Below are 24314 nucleotides of genomic sequence, written 5' to 3' on the forward strand. Positions count from 1 at the left end.
TCATTGAACAGACCACACCACCACCGCTGCTACCATGAACAGGAGAAAGTTTCTATGGTAAAGATGCGAACCACTGAAAGCGTGATTAAAATAAGGATGGGTTGAAAAAGAGGAAGTAAAACAATTTTCCCTTTAAAATCCTGTGTTTGAGAGAGTAAGCATCATGACACAGAAGGAACAGAAGCCTGTGCAAGTTGAATCCCTGAGTTTGCACAGACTCAGCTCAGAAACATAGAAGATGAATATTTAGATGTTAGCACGCTAACTGTTTCACTGCCATTTTCATAGCAAAAAGACCCACCTGAGTACCCAGGATGTACTAACCAACAATTCCCAAATTCCTATCCTTTTTCAGGAATCAAAAACCCAAGGAATTTCCTTTCCACCAATAAGATGTCCAGTTTTTGTGCTCCCCTCTCTTTATCAGATAAGCACAATTTACACTGCAGCTGTATTTATAAAAGCCAGTAGCATGTTGAAATGCACCCTGCAGTAATATGAATTCATAATAACCTGGTTCAATTAGTTTTTATTTACAATTCTCTATCAGCATCGAGATGAATACAAGTCGTCCTGCTACTCAGGAAAAGCCTGATGGATCCTCTGGACTTAGGAGGCACACTGGGCTGTGCCCACACACTCTTCATTAAAATATCAGGCTTATTGCTACAACTTCAACTGTTCTTTTACAATTCAGACACAGCGACAGGAATTGTTACCAAGTCAGAGCAGCCTCGTGTACCTACAAGTCTTGATCATGGAGTAATAAAGCACACCGTTGGATAGAGAAAAAGAAGCACACATCTACAAACAGCCTTAATGCTCAGATACTCAGACCAAAGACAAGAAAAATGAAGGATGTCAATTCAGGAAGGGCAGCACGCTGCTTTCTAGGAAGCAACTCATTCACACAGATTTCAAAGAAGGGCACGAATTTCTAACAGTACTCACTAAGAACAGGAGAAAAGTCTGAAAGATCTGAATTGCTTGATTTTTTAAACCATGACAAGAACTCTGACAGAAGCGATGTGCTCCACCTATGTAACTGAAGAGGCTGACAGCTTGCTCTACTTGATCTAAGCATTAAAGCACATGAAAACTTAGATGTACAGCTATAAAAAGAAGCTTTCATCTCTATTTAGCAAGGTTTTGAGGGTCACTAATGCCTTATTTACATATCCTGGACAGTTATCTAGAAGTGGAAAGAACTTAAGGGAACAAACCAAGCTCTGTATTTACTTTGCATTCTTAACTCTTATTTAACTAGGTTTGACTCTTGTTTTCCCACATTAGCATGAACAATAGAACTGCAACAGTAAAATAATGACCTTCATTTTTGTTTGTTTTGGCATAAGACCTGTAAACAGAAATGAATATTAAGTGTCAGTACTACGCTTGCACAGGAACTTAGCTACAGTTTTGTATGCTGCTTTGAAAGCAGCAGCAAGATGCTGGAAACTAACAAATACTCTTCTGGACATCTCAAAAACCTGATCTAAAAAGGTTCTTTTGCAATTTTTTTTCTTTTTTGTTCTTACGTTGATTTATTATAGCACAGCCTCTCAAGTAAAACTGACTGTCAGTTGGAATGAAAGGGAATTTCTGCTTCTGAAGAGTTTGCTCTTATTACTCATGTAAAGCCATAAGCCTCTAGGAGAACCTTCAAAACTGACTGCTGTGAAACTGATGCATTCATAAACAGGAGACAACTGTGATCAGGAATTGAGCAGCATAGACAGGTAATGTTTAAGCCCAGTCCTGTTTCAGCATCCTCCTGAACACAGATATGGAAAAATAACAACATGAAAACGATAACCGCACAAACATTCAAATGCTCTTAAAGTCAAAAAGTAAAGCAATGAACATTCCCTAATCTTCAGGATTTTGATCTTCTCTGACAGCTCTTTCAACACAGTGCTTTAACAAAGCCAGCACAAACCACAGCATACTACCTTGACTTTCACAAGCCTTTTCACTGTCTTAATCTTTGCCTCGCAGAAGGCACCACGGTACTTGGCACTGACATCCGTTCCCACTGTCAGGTAGGCAGGCTCATCTGCTGCCTAGTGAGGAGCAAAAAAAAACAGGAACAAAGTTTAGTTTTTAGTTCTTTTTACAGCTACAGCATTGCACATTCGATTTTACATCTGAACTTCTTGATCATTACGTGACAAACAACGTCTGTATTCATAACTACCTTCAGACTGCTCTTTAAAAAAGTAAAGAAACGAGTTACAGGAAGTTTGGCTTCACATAGTGAGGTTGACCCCCGATTCTGTCAGCCTAATTGCTCTCCCAGTGTAAAGGACCAACCAAAAAACACCTTATTACTTTCCGTGGTATGCTCAGCATAGCTCTGGGGGTGCTGAGCTGATATTAAAGCACCTCATTATGGAAAAGGTAATAATAATCAATAAAAATGACAACTCAAAAGAATTAAAGAAGGGAAATCTTTCAACAGCAGAACTGCAGCATAAAAGATAACTGCGCTTTTTCCTGTTGAAACCAATTTGGTGAGGCAGATAATTTGAGGCTGCTACCATACCAATATCTACAATTACGTCTATACCATTCTATATATAGGAGTTTTTCTCCTGCCGACTAAAAGGAGACCTCTAGAGAGATTTACTCTCATCTCTGTGAGCAGTTGTTTTTCTTGAAATCCTTTATGAAAGCTGAACCGCCTCGTTAAGGGGAAGAACTATTTCTCCTCACCTTTTCCTTAATCTGGACTTTATTACTTCAAACCTCACTTTATTGGGCGTGTGTGAAGCGGTAAACAAGGCCAGAAGCAGCACGCCAAAACGTCCATCGAGACAGGAAATCAACGCACAGCATTAAGGAACTGCTTTGCTGCTGTTTAATTGAAGGCAAGAAAAGTTTCTCTCTCTTTTGTGCACTGCCCCGTCTTTGTACTGGCAAAAAAAAACCAAACAACCCAGCAGCAGCACAGGCGGGACAAAAGCTGTGGTTTTGCAAACTTGCAATAGCAGCTGCTGATGCAGGAAGCATTTAAAGGCAGCACTCCGAGGACAGCAACTCAGAGCGTTTCCAGACAACTGCAGCTGAAACAGCAGCGAAAAACGAAATTACCTCAAGGAAAGGAAAAGGAGAGAGAGAGAGAGTTCGTACCTTCATTTTTCCCGGTTACGTGAGGGATTCCAGCTCCGAGCCGTCTCCTCGCCGCACAGCCGGGCAGGGAAGCGCTGCAACACAAGAGCGGGATCGGCCGAGGGTCTGCGGCCGTCAGAGGGCGGCGGGCGGGAGCCTCCGCCCGTCCCGGGCCGCTCGGTGCGCGTCACGTCGCCATTGCTCCCGCTCCCGGCGGCGGCTGCGGGGCGGGGAGGGCCCCGAGGCGGCAACTCCTGACGGAGGGGCGGCGGGGCCCGGCCTGCCTCCCGCCTTCCCCGCCCCTCCCCGGCCCTCGCAACTTTCCGCGGCCCGCCGAGCCGCTCCTCCCCGCCCCCCTCGGCCGCCGGCGTTGGGGCTGAGGGGAGCGGGACGAGAAAACCGCCCCCCCCCCCCCCCCCCCACCACCATACCGCGCACCCGGGGCTGAGGGGAACGGGAGCGAGCGCCGAGCGGCTTGGAGGCGGAGTTCGGAGTCCCCGTTCCCGCTGCCCGCTTCGCGGTTGGGGGAAGGGAGAGGCGGCCGTCCCGCTCCGTTCAGCCCCAGGCCGTCCCTCGCGGGGCCGGGCGCTCCCCCGGGACGGCGGCGGAGTTGCTGCTGCCGAGCCGCCCTCGACCGTTTCCTACCTGGAAAGTCGCAGCGAAGTGGGCAGCGCCCGGCTCGGCGCCGCAGTCTCCCTCCGCGACGACGACAGCCCCGCGAGCGGCGGCGCTGAGCGCGGCCCCGCTCCGCCCCCTCCTCTCAGCCCGGACTCGCAGCGGATCGCCAGCGACGAGCCCAATAACAAGCTGTTGAGCAGAATCGGTCCTCCTCGAACTCTCATTGGCCCCCTCGTGACGCCCCGGGGGCTCTGCCCCGCCCGGATTGGGCGCCGCGGACGGCACCCCCATTGGTCCCCGAGAGCCAGGCGGAACCTATTGGACAGCCACGGACGCAGGTAGAGCCACGGAGACTTTTCATTGGCTTTTAGCTGGAGCGCCCGTCGATTGGCGGCGGTTGAAGTGAAGTCAGCGCTCCCGAGCCTCTGATTGGTGAGAGCTGGATCCGGATGTAGCTGTGAACGAGTCGATTGGCCAAGCTCGGGGGTCAGGAAGAGCAACGGCGCGACGCGATTGGCGCTAACCGTCTCTTAGAAACGCGAAGGGGCGGGGACGAGAGGAAGAGCGGAGAGGGGGCGCGGGCGGAGATGGCGTCCTGCGGCGGCGGCGGGCCGGGACGCGCGACGCGCATGCGCGGCGGTCAGCCTCCCGGCGCCATTTTGTGTGAGGCGCTTTCCCATTTTAGGCCGCGGCGGGGAGGCGGCGGGAGTGGTCGGCGCCTTTCCCGCGGGGTGGGCAGCGGCGGGGCTGAGCTCTGCACCCTCACTGAGGCGGCGAGCCTGGCGGCGGTGAGCTCTTTCCAGCGCTCCGAGGAGACGGCGCGACGCTTCGCCTTCACGGCCCTTCGAGTGATGGCGGTGACGGTCGCTCCCGCTCGGCCGCGATGGCGGAGCGCGCCCGGCCGGCCCCGGAAGTGAAGCGGTGACGGAGGGTCCCTCTGGCGGAGCTCGGCGGAACCGCTGGGGCCGGGAAGGCGCTGAGGCGTCAGGTAGGGAGTGCCGGGGATCGCTCGGTCTGTCAGCCCGCAGTGGGAGGCGGAGAGGCCCCGGCCCTGCTGTGGAGCTGCGCTGTTCGGCGGGCTCGGAGGCTCTCGTTGCTCGCAGGCAGCGCTGATGCTGTTGTGAAGCCATCTGGAGGCTTCAGCTGCAGTTTTGCTTCTTTTGTTTGTGTCTAAACCTTAATCTGTGTTCAAGCTCTGTGCGGCTTCCTCGTTTTTCCTCGAAGTAACGAGAACCTGATTTCAACAGCTCGTTATCAGCTACGAAATGTATTTTTCATTTGTTTATCTTTGCATTGAGAGGACCTGTGGATGTGGTTTTGAAGTTTTTGAAAGCAATAAGGAGCTACCTTGGTTTGTAAGTTAAACCTCGCTTCAAACCTGTGTTCTTTGTGATTAAATTTGATGTTTTAGGAAGTGCAAAGGGATTGCTGTAGGGATTTTATGGAGGTAATAGCATAGATAAGCAGTAGTAAAGCTAATGCATGCCAATAATGCTTACTGTTGATGATGGGACACTTCTAACATGTTTGGAAGTGAACACAGCTGTGGCATTCTGGCTTTTAGATCTCCTCTGTAAATAGGATGTGTATAATGTGTGTGTGTGTGTGTGTATATAAAGGCTTGGTGTGCTTGTTTGAATGCTGACGTAACTTCTGTGTTGTAGTTGATGCTGTGGATAAACTGAAGAAGAAATTGTTTAGAATACGTTGAAGTTAGTGAAGTAAGTTAGTAAAACTTAGAATCATAGAATCACAAGGTTGGAAAGGACCTACGAGATCAAGTTCAACGGTCCTCCCATTATCCTTGCTGCCACAAGCCACTAAACTATGTCTTGTAGCTCCTCTTCAGAACTTCAGAAAGCCTGTTTTGAATGTCAAGTTATGGTATCTCTGTGGGATGTAATAGTTGAATCGTTCTATGATTTTTGGAGGCACACTTTGCACCTCTGTGTAAAATAGAGTTCCACTCAATAAATAAGAGTTCCTGACAAAACTAATCAGTCTTGTTTCTGATTTCTAGCAGAAAAATTCTGTCCGTCTGGGTGTAGCTGTTCTTGGCACAGGAAGTTCTTGGCACATCACTCATCTAACTACTATGAGCAAAAGGATTACTTTGTTCTCTGCATAGTAAGTCAGCAGGAGTAGTGACTTGTTCTTTTAAGGCATTTAAAGTACCTAAGAATGTCAAGCTAAGCAGCACACCAAGTAGCGTAAACATTCACGTACGACTTGGGCATGACGTTTGCTGTAATGGAATGAAAAAGCTGTACTCTTGGCAAGCCAGGCACTACTTCTAATTTTGGTTTAAAATAACTTTTACGTGATCTTCAGAACTCAGGGTTGCACTCTGATGCTGAAACACTGCATGTCAGTGTTAAATTTTTCTGGGCATTAAATGTAGCTTGTCTGTATCGGATCCTTGCAGTTGTGCTTCTTCCTGCAGAATGTGATCTCCTACAGGGAAAAGTTTGTCACGAGTGGAGAAAATAAGCAGCAGAATTTCCTGTTGGGAGCTGCTCTGTCATGAGCTGCTTTGTCATCTTTCCAAAACTAACATTTCAGTTTGTCTCATAACTTATTACTGAATATTAAAAGTATGAAAAACTGCAATTCTTGGAGCTCTGTGTTACTTTGTCAGACTTCAGAAGTATAGGAGGCTTCATGTTTCTTTTATTTCCTGTTTCTAGTGTTTACTTCGGCCTCTTCAGGTATTCTTCCCCTTGCTGTTTATGTTCTGTCAGTAAATATGCATTATATTTCCAGTGGTGGCTGAACAAACATCTGCATGCAGAATCTGTCTGCATGAACTGCTGTTTCCATATAGATGAACGTCAGGTGTGTGCTTGCCATGGAACTTTACTATCTCACTCTTTGCAGTCTGCTCATAGCAGTGTGTCAGGTGGTTGTGAAGTCTTTAGTACTCCAGCATAAAGGGAAAAAACAACAAAACCCAAGAAATGTGGAGTTGGCAACAGAAAGTTTGGTCAGTAACAGCAAGATTATAAAAATGAAAGGTTGGTTAAACCTTCTTTCTTAGTCAGTGCTTTTACTGCTGACCTTTAGCAGTAAGTTCCTTCGTGTTTTTTTTATTTACATACAAATAGAGGTAGCTATAAAAAGTGTGTATCTAAAAACAAGCAAAAAAATATTCCTGTTTATTTCTCACTTTCCCCAGCACTGTCATCATATTCCAGTCTTTGTGTTCAGAAAAATGGATGCTGTTATTCAGACATAACTGCATGCTGCTTCTGGCACTTCCTGGAGCGTTGCTGGAGAAAGCGTAGTAACCCTTAAGAAACCTGAATTAGTGCATTTTATTCCCTGAATTTTACTAGTAGCTTTCTAAAGCAGGTATGGGTATGTTTTGCAGCAGTGTAGTAATGCATGGATATTTCATAGAGTCATAGAATGGCCTGGTTTGAAAAAGACCACAATGCTCATCCAGTTTCAATCCCCCTGCTATGTGCGGGGTCGCAGACCAGGCTGCCCAGAGCCACATCCTTATACTGAGGACAGCCAAGTTTTCTGTTAGCTCTGCACACGACAGTAGTGCTCACTCTGTTGTTGCTTCTTCCACTAACATGGCTGAAATGATAATGCATGCTTAGCTTGTCTGAGTAGCTCTTGGTGGAGCTTTTGGGAGACCTCCAGGGAGGAGCAGTCCCCCTCTTACTGAATAGATGACATCCAGTCCAGCTGCAGTTCCTAACTACAGTTCTGTGTGCTGTAAGACAGGAACTAGCAGTGCACCAACTGAACTGTTAGTAGCAGCCTCATGCGAGAGAAGTTTCAGTTCTCAGCTGATAGAACTGCTGCTCTCATCCTAGCCCGTGTTAGCCCAGGGGAGATGTTTGGGTATTTGCCATGCTATCTTTTAATTCCAGACATAAACATTCTCTCCTTTTTTTTTTTTTTTTTTTTTTTAAATTAAAGATTGATATGGTATTCTTATGGTTGGGCATAATGAGAGCTGTATTCAGAGACTATTTTTCCTGGTGTGGAATTTTCTGTTACGAGAGCAGCTGTGGATGGGTGCCCATTGCTCAAGTTGACCAAACATTGGATTTTAAAGCCAGTTTTTGCATTCTTTGTCGTGTTCTGTTAAAGCATCAGCATATAAGAGTTTGCCTAGCAAAGGGTCTAATTACAGATCAGTTTAATTTCCTGCATTATTTGTCATGACCACGCATTTCCTTTGATGACAACAGTGAGGCTGTTACAACCATACTAGGGAAGTGGGTGCAGATCTTCTGTCCTCAGTGTGCTGCTGGAAAGCAGCAGTGCAGCACTACTGTTATCCTGCAGGAAAGCTGTGATACAGCTCAGGTGTGCATGTACACTGAGTGGTTGCCTAATGCTGTTCCTATCTAAGGTGTTCACTGATGCCAATTGGAGAACTAAAATCAGTTGTTTCTTTTTTGAAAAAGCATCTTCACTTGTATTATTTTCTCAGTACTTGTGTTAGAAGATTCAGAGCAGTGGGTTTTCTACTGTCTTGTTTAAAACTAATGTTCTGAGTGATTTCTGGTGGGCATTTTCTAAAGTCCTTGCTTACGCTGCCTGTTGCTGGTGTCTGGAAGGCTTTTTTCCCTTGTAATACTTTCAGAAATAGTTATGTTTAAAAAAAGTATGGAAGGAAAAGTATAGAGATTAGAGCCATGTTTTCATATACACAGGCTTTTAAGACACTGATAACTGGCTTGCTCACATTGGATTTCAAGAAGGTGCATATTTCCCTATTTGTAGAGAAAGAAAACACTGTTCTAATGCTGATGCTGAGTCTTTGGACATGGGCTGCCCACCAGCACAGCTGTCACTTTCAAGCTTGTTGGTGCTGATAAGCTGTTAATTAAAATCATGGATTGCAGAGGTTGTAGGACAGCATCACCCAGCTGAACGTGGGCAGAGACGCAGCCTGCTGAAAGCAATGTGTGTGTCACTATTAGCATGCAGCCATGCATAAGGAAGCAAAACTACCTCTGCAAGCAAGGATGTTCAGCAAAAGAAAACTTGTGAGGACAGTAGTTATGTTCTTTCTTCTAGGGCTTTTGCTTGTCTAAATTAATTCAGTCACTTACAGTTAATTTTCAGCCTCAGCCAACAAGACTGCAGGTCATCAGTATTGATTATTTGTGAAGGCATTAATGCCCTCAGTCTTCTGATTTAAATGTTATTAGCTACAAACAGGTGCCGTTAGCAAGAATTTACAGCTTAGTTGGTGACTGCATCTGAACTCTTTCCTACATCTAAGCCTTCTTTTAAAACTTACTTTTTATTTCTGAGTTTTTTTTGCTGGCTGTTATTACAGGTAGTGAATTCCCTGCCTGCTTGGGAAGTCGCTGACCAGCTGGCACTGTGTTAGCACCTCTAAGCTGTCAATTAGTTGCAAGCCTGCACCACTCACAGGAGGTTTGTATTTTCAGGGCTGTGGGTTCTTTTTTTGTTTTTAATCCTGTCAGGAGCTGCAGTTCTTCTGTGTGGTGCACTGCTAGTACAGCTGCACTGCAAACAGAGCCACTGCTATAAGCTGTGTTCTGTTGATTTCCAGAACAAAATACACGTCTTCTTAGCAAGTTTTAACTATTCTGAATCTATGGAAGGCATCTTTTATTAGGGGGCAGCAGTTTCTTCCTTGCATGCAGCAAAATGGGGTGACAGACTGGTATGAGAGTATCGTTTCAACTCTCATTTGGCTGGGGAATGTAGCTGCTTGTTAAACTGACTTTCCTACTGGGAACACATGAAGCTCTGCTTTGATTTCACTTCCTGAGACAGTGTTTCAGATTTCTTCTATTCCTGAAACATATAGGAATGAATTTGGGGGGATAAAGAGCTTCTAAAAGTGGCACTGTTTGCAGAGTGTGGATATGCACGGAATGAGAGCTGACATGGTGCTCCTGTGTAAGCATGCTGTTGAAGTCATCCAGTGTTTGCTGAAACCTGTTAATGTGTCTCAGTCTTGCCCCAATTATCAAAAGCAGCAGATTCCTGCTTTTCTAAAAATCTTGCAGAAAGGACATGTTTTACTTTCAATTTTTTTTCTGGCTTTAATTTAGGAATTACTGTTTTGGTTTTTCTTTTTCTGTATGTGTGTTTGGGATGTAGTTGTTCCTGTGAATTTACTATAACTTAACCTACTGTTAGCAAAATCTGTTGTTGAAAGAGGAGTCTGAGTGATTTTTGGACTTGCAGCCTGTACGTGTCATGAAATGTGGTCTAATTTTATGCAGAAGTAAACCACCCCATGTTTTATCTAACCTTTTATTGGGCTTGTCTTACCACGTCAATTAAAATGGTATCTTTTGTGGGTAGTTCTTATACTACCTTTAGGAGAAACTTCAGAGGATTTAACTTTTCCCTGTATCTGATGACATGTGTTTGGACTACAAACTATGCAAGGCTGCTGTCTGCTTTATTCTGGTTGTCCATTTTTGGTTTGCACAGCAATCCTAAGAACCATTTTTAAACAACTGCTTCAGAGTCCTTTAATAGCGGTATGAAGATGAAAGAGCACTGCATCTGGAAATGAGAGACTGGCTTTGAGCTCAGTTGTAGATCCTGTGTTCTCCAATACTGTCTGTCTGGTAAATGCATGGCAGTAAGGCTCCACTCTTACCTCTTCTACAGCCTGTTCCCTGCAGCTCTGTGTCACTGGAAATAAGGGATGGCAAGCTCATCTAATAGGGAAAGGCAGAGGCAGTAAATGTCTCCAAATAGCTGTCAATTGTTAGGTAAAGGTAACTTCCTTACTGCACATAACTTGAAAAACTGGTGTGTAGAGTAAAAACTAGTCATCATCTTAGAGGTGTGCAACAGAAAGAGGAGGAGGGGAAGAGAATGATCTCTTTGCTGTGTTTGGTGGTGTTATGCACTCAAAATCCTATGTTTATCTTCAGTCCTGAAATTCTGGCTTATGGTTATCATTCAGTGATGTATCTTAAGCAGCTCAGTTTTCTGTACCTTTGCATTGCTAACAGTTAAGTGCTAAGGAAAAGCACTACCATGTGCAGTGCTATCAAAGCCCCTTCCTTAGAGATGACCAGGGCTGTGGGGCCAAATAGCATCTCACCTATTATTGGACCCATGTGGGCAGTGGAACATGCAGGGAAGGGGGGGGTTTAACCTTAGGCCATCATGCTATCTATGGTTATGAGAAGTGACAAATGACCCGATGCCTGGCATAGCTCAGGCCTGCTTGGAATTGTTTGAACTGCTTCCTTTCTGAGTCAGCACCAACTACAGATGAGTAGTATTTATTGTGAAGCTATCCTTGTGTTTATCTGTCATAACAGAAACTTGACACGTGGGTTTTTTCTGTGATATTCCAACAGCTCAATCTTAAAGTAATTTAATCAGTAGTAACAAAACTTGGAATGAAGATGTTATCCAAAATCTTGTGAAAACAGTGCAGTCCATGGAAATGGATTACTCTGATGCTGCAGTTTAAATGTGATTTGTTTTTTTGAACACTGCAATCACAGCTGCAAGTCCTAAAAGCAGTCATGGAGATAAATGTAAACTAGATATGGGAGTATGTATAAACTTGGCACCTGAGGTTCACCTTAGTCCCCTTAATTTTCTAGAGCAACGCCTCTGTGTGTGGACACAGTGACTGCAACAGGGACTGCGGCATTCCTAGCTGTACATCACAGCAGCAGTGATTCATCAGCTGCTGAATAGCTATCAGTGGGTGAGTGAGACTTGGGAAGAAAAGGATTCTCATGTATGTTCTACCCTTCTTTGTTGGATCTGTGCATTTCTAACCCTTTCTGTGGTGGAACGGAAGGATGACTTTAAGCTGAGAGAGAAACAAACAATTGTATAGACCAGCTTTCTTCTGGTGTTCCATTAGAGCATGAACTTTGATGTCAAGCAATGGTATTTGCCTTTAATACTTTGAAGTTGTGTTCCAGCATGGCAAGAACTGCAGTTGTGCATTCCAAGTGGGTATGTGACTTTCTGTTCTATTATGTATTCCCATAAATGACCAGAGCCCAGACTAAGTAGGTTACTTGTTAAGCCTGAAGCGAGAAGTGCTGCCGTGGTATGGACAAATTATGCCTTTCTGGTATCTTCAAAACTAAAACTTCCCAGTACTCTTGTCAGGAATAATAAAAATGAATGTTAGGAATCACCTCTTGCTGAAATCAGAGATTCGGAAATCTTCTGCCTTACTGAGGGCATGTTCATTGTCCTTGCAGTATACTCTTGCATCTCACTGTTAAACCCAACTTAAAAACAACCATTTCCAGGCCAACCGTAGAAGCTCCTTTCTTCAGAGAGGGGGATTGAAACCTTATTTCTGCAGGGAGGCATTGCTGGTTCAGCTGGCTCTGGGAGTCTTCAGAGGCCACTGTTAGAGGCTGCTGCTGTTAGGCCTTGTTGAGTTTATCACTGAGCCTGCATCTGTTCCAGTCAGCTCTGAACAGGGGCACTGGTTTGGTTGCCCCAGTCACCTGGCATGTTAAAAGATGGGAGTGTGTGGCTACTCTGCCTTGGGTAACAGCTCTTCCAGGCCTTCCTCTCTGCACCTGTACTTTGTCAGCCCTGCCCTGGGTGTGAAGCTACAGGAATCTGATGGAAGCTTTCAGGTACCTGGTCAGCTGTTGAGCTTTTAAGTCTGACTCCTAGATACTGTTTAAGCCTGAAGGGTAAGGAAGTATCTGTAATTACAGCTAGACTTGCCCTTCTCTCTTAACCCAGTAACATGGCTTGTAAGACTGTTACATTTCCTGTACCCAGTCCTAAATGGCTCTGAAAGGATTAGAAGGGTGTGGCTGCTTGTAGGGATAGCTCTTTATTTTCACTTACAGCTTATCAGCAAGGTTTTTTTAGGTTTACAATCATGTTGTTGCATTAAAGCAAGTGGAAGAGCAGTCCTCAGCACGTGCTTCAGGCTGAGATAAGTTTACTGACTGGATTTCACTGACTCAGCCAAACTGGCAATAAGCTTTAGTAGTAAATTCAGACTGAATGCAACACAAAACTCAGCCTGACTCAGGTTCAGGTTTATGTATCACTCCACTGTTGCCTCAGGTGACAGCACTCGAGGAAGCTGTTCATCAGTCATGATTAATCGTACTTCAGGGAGGCCTGATAGAGTTGTAGCAATTTGACAGCTGTGCTAAAAGCTGGAAAGGCAAGGGTTCCACGTGGCTTACTCTAGCCCAGGCTTAAGCCTGAGACTGTCATTAAGCACTGACACAGAGCCATCTATCTGCATTTCCTTTACCTTGCCACCAAAAAGAAACAGAACCTGCATCCTGTAATGCCATTAGAAAAGAGACTGCAGAGCTTTTTAAAAGTACAAAAACTATTAGAACTGAAGGGAGGGAGGTTTTGTTTTTTTTAAAGGGCTGGTCATTACTAATAGTAAGTACTACTGAAGCATTTGATCTGTTAGGAAAGCATGCATTTCAGACTACAGATGACCATTAGAATTTTAGGTATGCACACAAGACCTCTGTTTTGAGTTCTGAAGTGGTAACCAGATGAATTTGGTACCTTGTTTCAAGATTTGTAAGTGACTTCTTGGGGCTAAATGCTGTCTATTTTCCTAAGGACCAGGAAGAGAAACCACGAGAGATGATTTTTAGCTCCTAGGAAGGCCAACAATGGATTCAGAACTGATTTACAGAACTACAGTGGGGTAGCTGTTAATAAATGTAAAGCTGAGATCTGTTAAGTTATAAAACTGGAATAAAACAGCAAAAAGCAAACAGTTCAGCTCTGCAAGTTAACACAAGGACTACTTGGAATTAGTTTTCATTAGTCCCATTTGGGGCTTAATACTCCAAATTAAAGTGTTTTTCTGGAGGCTGGTTGAAGTTGTCAGCTGCATGTGTCACCTAAACTGACAGCAGATCAAGCTGTAAAGGAGCTGCTTTTCTCCTCTGCCTGGAGAGAGAACTGGAAGCTGCTGCTGTGACAACTGAGAATAAGGACACTGGCTGGTTAAGCCAGTAAACAAGAGACCTGTAAGCTTCCTAAGCAGCTGCCCTTCCTGTGACCAGCCTGGTTCAAAAGTTCTGCTGTGGCAAGCAGCAGCTACAGCAGCATGAGCACATCTTCCCCTCTTAATGACCGTTTTGATATATAGTGCAGTTCAGAATACAGATGCATTCTTACTCTGAAATAAAAGCTAACAGACGGTAAAATGGAAAATTTATTAGTGCAAGTTGGTCACTCAGTTTCCTCCAGCAGTACATAGGAGCATCCCATGGTTAATCCATTATAAACAAACCTGTACTAAGTCAAACTTGTCTTGAAGTAACAATGTGTTACATATTCTCATCATCTGATTCATCCTCCTCTTTCAAAGATTCCTATTTAGAAAAAAAAGTTTAATTAAAAAAGGGAGTTTTGCTGTTGTTTTACAGTTTTTTTCACACATACAAAGGCTGCTATTTAGCAGGCCTGGTTTCTACTTAAGAATATATACTGCCTTTAAAGCAAATGCAAAGCTGGCAGATGCTGGAGGAGCAGCTTTTTCTAGTTGGTTGCCTTTATAAAAGGTATTTTAGTTAACATGACTCGCTGCATTTCCCATTCACTTCTGTAACTACTGAAGAGCTCATATATTCATTTCTGAAGGAGAAATGAGATGGCAAGCCTGCTGCCATGCAGTGTATTTAATAATGAACCATCTCTGGATTGCATGGAGAGAGCTTCACAGTTCTCTCATCAGGAGATATCCCAGGTGCAGGTGATTTGTGCAGCTAGACTTCTCTAGTCATTGCAATGCTACAATCCTGCTCCTTACTTCATTCTATTCCAGATTTGTTAAGAGCAGCACTGAGATGACATCAGTGATGTCAGACCTTACCTTGGCATATTTTTCTGCTTCTTCCCTAATGTCTTTGGGAACAATTTCATGTTTTCCATTGGTTACTGCAAATAAAAAGAGTACCTATTAGATAGAATTCACACAACACTGTGATAATAAAACATTGCTTCTCTATGTTCTCTTAAATACAGACAATGAGAAGCTTCCTAGGATGTTCACAGAAATTTAGAAGTGCCTTACTTTCTCCAACCCAGCTGAGTTCCAACTCAAAAGCTTTGTCCTTTACTTCATCGTGAACGATGTAGATTCTGGAAAGAATACAGAGGGTAGAGGTTAGAACAGATTTGGTGACAGGCAAAATCTACTTTCTTCCTTTCGCGGATTTCTTACTCTTTTTGAAACACCATTTCTTACATGCAATAGAAGCTTCCCCCCTGCTTTCTCCTCAAACTCTCCTTTGTGTTCATGCCATTCCAAGAGAAAAAACTACATCAGAGAATACTGTGGAGGTGAGCATTGCTGAAACAGGATATTGCATGACTACAGATGAGATGCAAGTTACCCATCTAGGTGAGATGCTGAATAACCCTGCTGAGAACCTCACCTTTACAGCAGGAACATCCTGCATTGCCCTTGTAAATCTTACTTTAGCTTATACTTGAGAGTGAATCTGAACACCATAACATCTTCTGATGTGCAACACAGAGATCTCCATCCTGCCTGCTATGCCTACAACTTACAGCCTTCTTTGTTGAGGTAGTATTCCCTCAAAAAGACCAAAGCTGAAATACACAAAACTACTTCTAGCCAGCATAGGAAGTTTGGGGACAGCAGAAGGAAGGACACCTTCACTGAAAAAGCAGATGCTTTTCATTCATGTTTGATAAAGGTCTTGTGAAACGTGTCCAAACAAACACTGTATGCATACTCTGTCACTGTTAAGACTAGACTTGATGATGATTAGGTCCACCTACAGGTGTTTGTGAAGTGCTAAGCTGTTTGCAGGCTTTTCAGCAGCAATACAGTTTCTTCAAGAGCTTGTAATAGCTGCTGGCCTTTGCTTTAGGATTAAGAAATGATTAAAATGTTTGCTGAGCGATGCCAGGACTAGGCTTAAGATTTATAAAAAAACAGAACTACCTCAAATTGCTGCTAAGTTTTGAGCTGAAGCAGAATTGAAGAACAGAAGGTCTGTAAGCATTGGAAGGCCTGTGCCTCGTTTGTGGTTTCGGAATTGTTTTGAGGTCCTTGTTAGGTTTCAGGAACAGAGAGCCCACACATTCTTTCCTTTAGCAGTGACATGATAGCCTCTGACACAGGCTCAGAAATAAACTCGCATGCTGCAACACCATTGATGGAAACATTTATTACTTCTTTATAACCTCCAAGGAACAGCCATAAAAGGCTGAAAATTATTTCTACAGCTGCATATTACTAGATTTGGGACAAGTGCAGTATCCCTGAAGTAGCCCGAAGTATCCCTGCAAGCATGAAGTATTGCAGATAGCTGAAAGAATACCTGTGTTTAGCTGAAGAGATCACAGAATGGCCCGGGTTGGAAAGGACCTCTCAAAGATCACGAAGCTCCAACCCCCCACCAATGCAGGGCCACCAACCTCCACATTTCACAGCAGCCCAGGCTGCCCAGGGCCCCATCCAACCTGGCCTTGAACACCTCCAGGGATGGACGGGGCATCACAGCCTCTCTGGGCAGCTGTTCCAGCACCTCACCACTCTCATAGCAAAGAACTTCCCCCTGACATCCAACCTCAATCTTCCCTCCAAGTATTTTCACGATTACTACTGGCCAACTTATATTCTACCTTAGCAGAAGCCTTCCTGGTATCTTTCCCCCCCCTTGCTAGTACATGATTTACATAATGATGTGGTTTTGCCCTGTAACTACACTACACTCAGTGTTGCATTTACTCAGTAATGAGGATCAACACACTGAAGAGCCTCCCCCATCTACCACCAGCTATATATATATGAAAACCAGTGACCAATTCAGACAGTTCAAGCATTAATTCACCACAGCTGTAAATCACACCTCTAGCACAGAGCAATAAGATTATAATGCTTATTTTTCCCATCTTTTGTCATTTCTCAGTACTGAGCAGCACTTCCCATCTGAGAAGGCAAACATTAACAGAACACCATACTAGAGTCAGCATGAGCACTCATCTACAAAAGTGAAACCTGGTACCCAACGTCAAGGGAACAGTTTCAGTTTGAAGCCACAAGCTCACCAGAACACATTTCTGCTGAGTTGGAGAAGCACACTGGAGACTTACATTTTCGCAACCTCCTTCACAACGTCACGGCAAGTCATTTCCTTCATCTGCAGACAACAAACATACAGCTTAACACAGCGTCCTGTTTTGCATTTAGCCAGCAAACAAGTGACTGTGACGTGCCTAGGAGCTTGAGTGCAGTGGAATTCATTCTCTACAATGCATCTTTCACTCACAAGAACATATCTGTCATTACTGATTAGAGCAGCATATTTTACACCATGTCGAACTCATTAGCTAAACGTAGTTTACCATCTCAGATTCTCAAACAGGTTTCAAATTCATAGAGAGGAAGTTGGTGTTGAGAAGCTGGCCAAGGACAGCAGCTCTTTTCATGCTGAGTCTGGCAGTGCTTCCTATGTGTGTAAGGCACACACCCAAGCAAGCAATGGGCCAGAGGAAAATGAAACGTGCCTGCTTAGGTAGATGTGCTGTCACATTTGCATTCCAAGAAGTTTCCTAAACAGACAGAGGCACACTGTCCCAGCCCTTCCACTTGTGGCTCAACCCATAACGCAGAAATTGATTGTAATTATCACAGAATCACCAAGGTTGGAAAAGACCTTCAAGATCATCCAATCCAACCATCCACCTGTCACCAGTAGCACTCACTGAGCCATGTCCCTCAACACAAAATCCAACCAATTTTGATTATGTCCATACATAAAAAGCTTTAAATAGTATCTGAAAATCACGTGAGCAGCACTGTAGAGGAGATGAAAAGGTCCAAGTACACTCCAATGACACAAGATGTCAAATGTTTGCATGACATGCAACAGATGTGATCAGTGCAGCGTGCCCCACTTGCAGGATAAGCTACATTTGCAGGTTTCATGTACTGCATCCCCTCCCACATCCAGCATCTGCACTGCAGTACCTGTCAGACAGGTTTCAAGGTTATGATGATATTCTCACCTCTTTCTTCCCATGTACAGTCACATTTCACAGGACAGAACTGTAGCTAATAGGCTGCTATAGGCCATATCATAGAATCATAGAATCCTAGCATGGCCTGGGTTGCAAAGGAGCACAGCGCTCATCCAGCTCCAACCCCCTGCTGTGTGCAGGTCGCCAACCAGCAGCCCAGGCTGCCCAGAGCCACATCCAGCCTGGCCTTGAATGCCTGCAGGGATGGGGCATCCACAGCCTCCTTGGGCAACCTGTGCCAGTGCCTCACCACCCTCTGGGGGAAAAACTTCCTCCTTATATCCAACCTAAACCTCCCCTGTCTCAGTTTAAAATCATTTCCCCTTGTCCTACCGCTCTTCACCCTCACAAACTGTCATCATCAACTCCACAAAAGCGTTTGTACTTCTTGTCTTCTTTCCATTTACATTTTGTCATTTGATCAGAAATTTACCTGAACAAAATCAGCTCTGAGCTGGAACCTGTCCAGCCCACAGTTAACAAAAAGCATCAGCACACAAGACTGCACTTGCTTCGTGCTGCTCTGACCACATCACACTGAAGGCATCCTGCAAACAAGCCGTGACAGAACAGTGCAGCTGTGCTGCATGGCACACCCCTGTTCTCATCTACTGAGCTTTACAGGTCCTACTATGAAGTTCAAGGAATACAAATTCTACAGCTCTACAAAAAAATTAGGCAATAAAAAGCTTTTGAAAATCCAAGAACTGCAGAGAAAACATTTTTTGGTAAGTCAGACATTACCCAACATAACATCTTTATATCACTTTGCACACATGGAAATAGAAACGACAACTTCTCAGATGCCAAGATTCCAGTATCAAGATCAGATGATCTTGCAGGATTCCTACTTTCCATTTGGTGTTCAAGCTTCTGACCAGATTCAAGACTTAAATTAACTGAGACTTACAATATTTTTCACCTCCCTTGTAATTTTTCAGCTGTCATACTTCACCACCACCAATGGAAGTTCACTGGATGAACTGAGATTTCAGTGCACAGCTGTGGTGTACATTTGTAGGTGAAAGCTGTAAGGGGCAAGCAGAGTATACAGTGTAGAGTATACAAAGGAGTGCATGTTTGTGCTTCCCTTTTTAAAAGTGTGTGCTTGCCAAGCATTGACCCATTGCCCAGGGTCAAGATGCCAGAAATACTGCTACCATAGAACTTAAGACAACTTATGAGGAAATACTTCAGCTTCTCTTGTACTTTATGTATTTAAGGCATCCAAAAAGGTAATAATGTGATGTAGAAACATCTGTCCTGAAAGCAGCACAATAAAACTGAAACACCATACCTGAAGTTTTTCAATCTCTGTTTTTGCAGCCTGCCTGGCTTTACCGATGGCACAGCCCCAATAACCCTAAAAAAATGAAACAGAAGAGGTGCAAGGTGAATGGAAAACTACATCCTTTCTTACTGTTACACAGCATATAACAACTCCTTCCCTCCTGTAACAAGAAGGCAGATACAGCAGACATTGGTGCTGTTCTCTCTCAGACAAGATCCCCAAGTTAGCAGTTCAGGCACTGCCACCCTTGACAGCAGTGCTCAGTAGTTCCTCTGTGCAGAAACGTATCTGCACAGTTTGCTGCAATGGATCTTTTGCTATAATTAAAAGAAACTAGAATTAGAAAAGTTCTATAACAAACGTGTACAAAGAGAAAACCAACACAAAATCCCACCTATCATGAAAATACTTTGAAGTGTAAGCACACAAACCTCAGCACTTCCAACAGTAGAGACATTAGATGTATTGAAAGAAAAATAATAAAAGCAGACGAGTGTGTTTGTATCACTTTATACATAACAACAAACAGAAATGTCTCCTTTGACTTGAATTGCTGTTAGCAGCCTTCGTCTGAACCTCTGTACCTCAGTATTTTGTGAGTGGAGCATCACTGCAATACTCACATCTCTTGGCAATCATAGAATGGCCTGGGTTGCACAGGAGCACAATACTCATCCAGTTCCAACCCCCTGCTGTGTGCAGGTGGCCAACCAGCAGCCCAGGCTGCCCAGAGCCACATCCAGCCTGGCCTTGAATGCCTGCAGGGATGGGGCATCCACAGCCTCCTTGGGCAGCCTGTGCCAGTGCCTCACCACCCTCTGGCTGAAAAACTTCCTCCTCATACTAATCTAAGCCCCCCTGCCTCAGTTTAAAACCATTCCCCCTTGTCCTATCACTATCCACCAGTTGCTCTCCCTCCTGTTTATACACTCCCTTCAAGTACTGGAAGGCCACACTGAGGTCTCCCCAGAGCCTTCTCTCCTCCAAGCTAAACAAGCCCAGTTCCCTCAACCTTTCCTCGTAGCAGAGGTGCTCCAGCCCTCTGATCATCTCAGTGCCCTCCTCTGGACCCACTCCAAGAGCTCCACATCCTTCCTGTACTGGGGGCCCCAGGCCTGGACGCAGCCCTGCAGATTGGGCCTCACAAGAGCTGAGTAGAGGGGGACAATCATCTCCCTCTCCCTGCTGGCTGCTCCTTTTTTAATGCAGCCCAGAGCACAGTTGGCCTTCTGGGCTGCAGTGGATGGGACTTTTCATTGCATGCAGCCAGGTGGAATGAACTCCCAGATTTCTTAAAGACCAGCTTTAAAAACAGGTTTTATGTGCTTACAATGTAAAAAATACACACCGTGTTACTGATTTCCAAATTAGAAACTTTTAAAAGAGCAACTTAAAGACAAATATTTCTGAAAAACTCACGTATGAAACTCCTGATGGATCAATCATGTACAGTTGTGCACCGTCATCTTCATCATAGGACCCCAACATGAAACTGGGTGAGAAAAAGTGAAATCAAACAGTTGTTCTCCCAACCCACACATGACAACAGCTGAATCAAGTCAGGATTCCTTCACTCTGTGCATAACCCCTACTAGGTTCTGTAAGCAGTCTGTCTGAAGGCTCCATGTTACTGTGACACCTAAGGACCTGCAATTTGCCAGAAACATTTTACTTAACTATAACTAAACAGCAGACCTCAGTTTAATTGTCCTTCGGTACTCCAGCTGCATGGCAGTTATTACTTATTCTTTAGGGGACGACCACAGAGACAAGTTCTGCTTTCAGTACTGATACAGATTCAACTCCTCAGCTTTAAACCTGAGGGACAGGCATGCAGTCTATACAGAGCCTGGTTTGCTCTTATGCATACATGGATTTTTCACCTAAAGCTTCACACACACACACACACAAAAAAAAGGACAGGGGAACCTCTTTCCACTCCCCAGTCACCAGTATCAAATTTGAAAAAGGCTTTTAGGAAACAGAAGTAGCTCCAGCACTTCTGAAACAAAAGATCTTTGCAAACAAGCAGGCGTTGGAAAGAGCTGTCACAGAATCACAGAATGGCCTAGGCTGGAAGGGACCTCAAGGATCATAAGTCTCCAACCCCCTGCCACAGACCTACCTGCAACCAAAAGGTCTGACAGCGCTGTACAGTGTGTATGCATGCACGTACATGGCCACTCTGTCTGCAAGATGCTAAGGGGAAAAAGAAAAATTATTGCAGGCCTTTATTTGCAGAAATAAGTTCATTACGGGTTGTAACTTGAGGTTATCAGTGCCAAGATTAAGAAAGCCAAAAACTCCGAGTGAACCGTGCCGATTTCTTACCTTCAGTGGAATATCATAGCCATAGTTAGTCCTGAAGTTAGAAGCTTCTTCTCTAGCTATGTCTGCCAGCGAACGAGCATCTGCCAGCAGTCCTGCCACTGCCTGAAAGGAGAATTGCCATCACAGTCCAAATGTTGCTCATAAAAAGCTCACGATAGCCTAATCTCATGGCTTAATCCTTACAGACGAGTTCCATCAACTTCCTGCTAGCCAGCTTACAACACGTCAATGATTTGATGCTAATACAGTTTTGAATTTTTGTCTAGGAAAATTAATAACCAAAACAATCTGAGCAGCTCCCAGAAAATTTTAGACAGCTTCAAAACACGTGCTGATCTTCTGTTTTAAGTCTGGAATTCTGTGTGTGTGTGCAATCAAGAAGAACTGCAGGAAAATAGCCCAAAAAACAAAAACCAAACAACCAACCCAGTGGCATTTCTACATGCACAGAAAGCCTAACACAGCTTCCACAACCTCTTTATTATCGATTCTGAGCTCTGTGCATTTCCACCTTGGAATAGGAAGCCCTTTTCCATGAAGAATTAAGAGCTCCTCACCATTCCAACGTGCCGATCGACGTTGAAGAGGCGTTTATTGGAACCCTCTTCATACAGCTTGGACAGAACGAGTTTTTCTACACCAAAGACAACACCATCTTTGCATCTTATCCCGATTGCTGTACTGAAAGACAAGAGAAAGGGAAATTCTTCTTACACAGAATAGAACTGTGAAGATAAGTAACAAAGAATTAATACAATTCTGGATAGAATCATAGAGTGGCTTAGGTTGGAAGGGACTTTAAATGTCACTGAGCTCCAGCCCCGTGTGGGCAGGGTTGGCAACCAGTGATCAAATGACACAATGACATAATTTCCACCCAAGTAGGCCTGTTACAATGCTCCACTTCGTGCCCAAAGAAAACAAAGCGGGGCGCAGAGTAAGCAAATAAACGCATTTTCAAAGGTGGAAGAGGCTGAGGAGCCCTTACCCAAAGAACTGAGGACAGAACGCATGCAGTGTCTGTAGGAACTGCAGAGCCACTGCCCCTGCAGTGCCCTGACCTGAAACACCAAAGTGAGCACTGATTTCTTTCTGAGCCCATCAGCCTTTCAGTGCCCCAATTCACACCCACAAAACGAGTCCTTAGGTACTCTGACAGCTCTGCTCCCCCAGCAGCTCAGCACTTTATACATACTAATGATGTCTGCAGTCTAGCCTTGTCCCACAGCCTGTGACTTATTACCTGATCGCACAGGGTAAGCTTACAGCCCTGCTTTGCGTTCTCCACAACAAAGCAGGCAGAAACCATCGCACCGTTTCTACCCTATTAGAAGCCTCCCAAACTGAGGGCAGGGACACCGTCGTTCAACGAGTACCACCCGCAAAGCCACCAGCTGCTTTGAAAAAGGCCAACTCACAAAGAGCAACGCAGCCACGTCCTACCTGCTGTTCTCCACCGCCTTCATCGCGTATTCAACCTGGAACACCCTGCCGTCGGGAGAAAAGGTGGAGGCCGACAGGTCGTACTGAAGAAGAGAAAGCATTGCTGAGCAAACCCGCGGCACAGCCCGTTATTCTGGCAGCAGGCGCCCAGCAGCCGACCGCAGGGCTCCACGCGGCCAAAGGCAGCGGCGCTGCCCGGCAGAGCGCCGACCCGCAGCCGCCCCAACCCCTCACGCTGCGGCGCGCCGCTCGGCCTAACGGGCCGCGGTGACTCAGCAGCGGCCGCAGCCCCGCTCCGGCCCGGCTGAGGGGAAACAACCGACCGCCGCCGCGCCCCGACTGCCCGGAGCCGCCCCACGCCGCCGCGCGGCCCGCGCTCACCCCGGTGCCGATGGAGCTCATGGCGGCGCCGCCTCGGTCGCACGCAGCCCCCCTCCCGCCCCGGCCTCGCTCGCGCTCCGGACGGCCCAACAACGCGCGATCCCATTGGCCGCTCCATTGGCCAATCGGCGCTCTCCGGAGGCGGGGTCTCGGTGAGCGGGGCGGTGACGTCTGTTAGAATCGATACACGCGCGCTCGTCATGTGGTGAACAGTACGTGCTGAGACAGCGCTCACCAGCGCCCGGCTAGCTCAGTCGGTAGAGCATGGGACTCTTAATCCCAGGGTCGTGGGTTCGAGCCCCACGTTGGGCGGAAGTTGTTTTGCTCCCGCATGACAGGGCTCCTGCGCGGGGCAGCGCAGAGCAGGGGGCAGCTCAGCTCCCACATCCTCGAGGCGCTGCTTTTGGCGCAGGCAGCGCAGCCGTTGTTCAAGGCAGATCTGCGAGCAGGGACCGTTTCAGCGCTCCTGCGGTGCGGCTGACGGCACGGGTGAACGCAGGCAGCAGCGCCCCGCTCTGACCGCCGCCCGTCGGCCGGAGCCCGAGCCTCGTGACGAAGTTCGTTCTTAGCAAGGCCATCGCATCGCACGGGGAGCCGGTCAGGAGCTGGCACACAGCAGCTCCAGGAGCGAAGAAATGAGTGCTGAAACGCGCAGCCGCGCCCCAGAACCGCAGCAGAGCTGCTAAGAGGAGCTCACAGCGATGCCCGATTCAGTGTTAAGATCAAAGCGGACATTTCTCCCAAGCACTGAACCACGTGGTGCATTTTCATTTCGTACTGCTGCAGGACAATGAAGTTTAATGATTCTGGTAGGGAAAGGAGGGCAAACAAGCGACTTCTAAATGTGGCATTGCAGTGAGGTCCAAGATTCCTTGACATCAAAGCACCTTCACAACATTATTTACTGCACCAATAAATAACAGACCTCACTCAGCTACAACTCGTGACTACAACCATTTCTTCACTGGGTGACACAGTAGCACAGGAGTTAACAGAATTCATCTTTAAACAGCACATGAACACAATTCCACACACAGTGTCAGGAACGACCCTGTACTCCCCCAGAACACCCACACTGGTCATAGTTAATGGCATCACACACAGATAACTCCATATCAAAATCCTACTGATA

At 45.6% G+C, this 24314-nt stretch overlaps 2 protein-coding genes, 1 long non-coding RNA gene and 1 other non-coding gene across 17 annotated transcripts in view; 2 read left to right on the plus strand and 2 right to left on the minus strand.

Moving 5' to 3' along the window:
* The window catches only part of ARID4A (AT-rich interaction domain 4A), a 53378-nt gene extending 49547 nt beyond the window's left edge, over window positions 1-3831 (minus strand). For all 14 annotated transcript variants that reach the window (XR_006168064.1, XR_006168063.1, XR_006168062.1 and 11 more), the window contains exons 1-3: window positions 3757-3831; window positions 3133-3206; window positions 1953-2063 (exon numbers count right to left, since the gene is read on the minus strand). Coding sequence is in view for 1 of the 14 variants with exons in the window: in XM_042814117.1 (XP_042670051.1) it covers window positions 1953-2063; window positions 3133-3138 (117 nt within the window). In the remaining 13 variants the exon portion in view is untranslated. The remainder of the gene's footprint in view (window positions 1-1952; window positions 2064-3132; window positions 3207-3756) is intronic.
* Window positions 3832-4433: 602 nt separating this feature from the next.
* On the plus strand, window positions 4434-6270 carry LOC122157865. The gene is made up of 3 exons (XR_006168037.1): window positions 4434-4717; window positions 5750-5856; window positions 6173-6270. It is a non-coding gene; the product is annotated as an uncharacterized LOC122157865 (long non-coding RNA).
* Window positions 6271-13876: 7606 nt separating this feature from the next.
* PSMA3 (proteasome 20S subunit alpha 3) lies at window positions 13877-23261 on the minus strand. The gene is made up of 11 exons (XM_042814058.1): window positions 23183-23261; window positions 22802-22884; window positions 21916-22039; window positions 21359-21460; window positions 21153-21226; window positions 20447-20519; window positions 19034-19099; window positions 16810-16856; window positions 14756-14823; window positions 14555-14619; window positions 13877-14054 (listed from the first exon to the last, which is right to left on the minus strand). Exons 1-11 carry the CDS (start codon window positions 23201-23203, stop codon window positions 14010-14012), a joined length of 768 nt encoding a protein of 255 aa, XP_042669992.1. The 5' UTR covers window positions 23204-23261; the 3' UTR covers window positions 13877-14009.
* A 160-nt stretch (window positions 23262-23421) lies between these two features.
* Window positions 23422-23494, plus strand: TRNAK-CUU. The gene has a single exon. It is a non-coding gene; the product is annotated as a tRNA-Lys (tRNA).
* Window positions 23495-24314: the final 820 nt, after the last annotated feature.

This window comes from Centrocercus urophasianus, unplaced genomic scaffold (assembly GCF_019232065.1).
Source record: "Centrocercus urophasianus isolate 14NV4802_14NV808 unplaced genomic scaffold, USGS_Curo_1.0 seq_14, whole genome shotgun sequence".
In the NCBI taxonomy this organism is placed as follows: domain Eukaryota; kingdom Metazoa; phylum Chordata; class Aves; order Galliformes; family Phasianidae; genus Centrocercus; species Centrocercus urophasianus.

Coding starts and splice junctions, on each gene's coding strand:
- PSMA3 (XM_042814058.1), bottom strand. CDS start 23,203: ATGAGCTCCATCGGCACCGGG. Junction 21,461..21,915: donor TCGATCGGCACGTTGGAATG/GTGAGGAGCTCT, acceptor TTCTCCTTTCAG/GCAGTGGCAGGACTGCTGGC. Junction 20,520..21,152: donor GTCAGACCTTTTGGTTGCAG/GTAGGTCTGTGG, acceptor TTTCTCACCCAG/TTTCATGTTGGGGTCCTATG.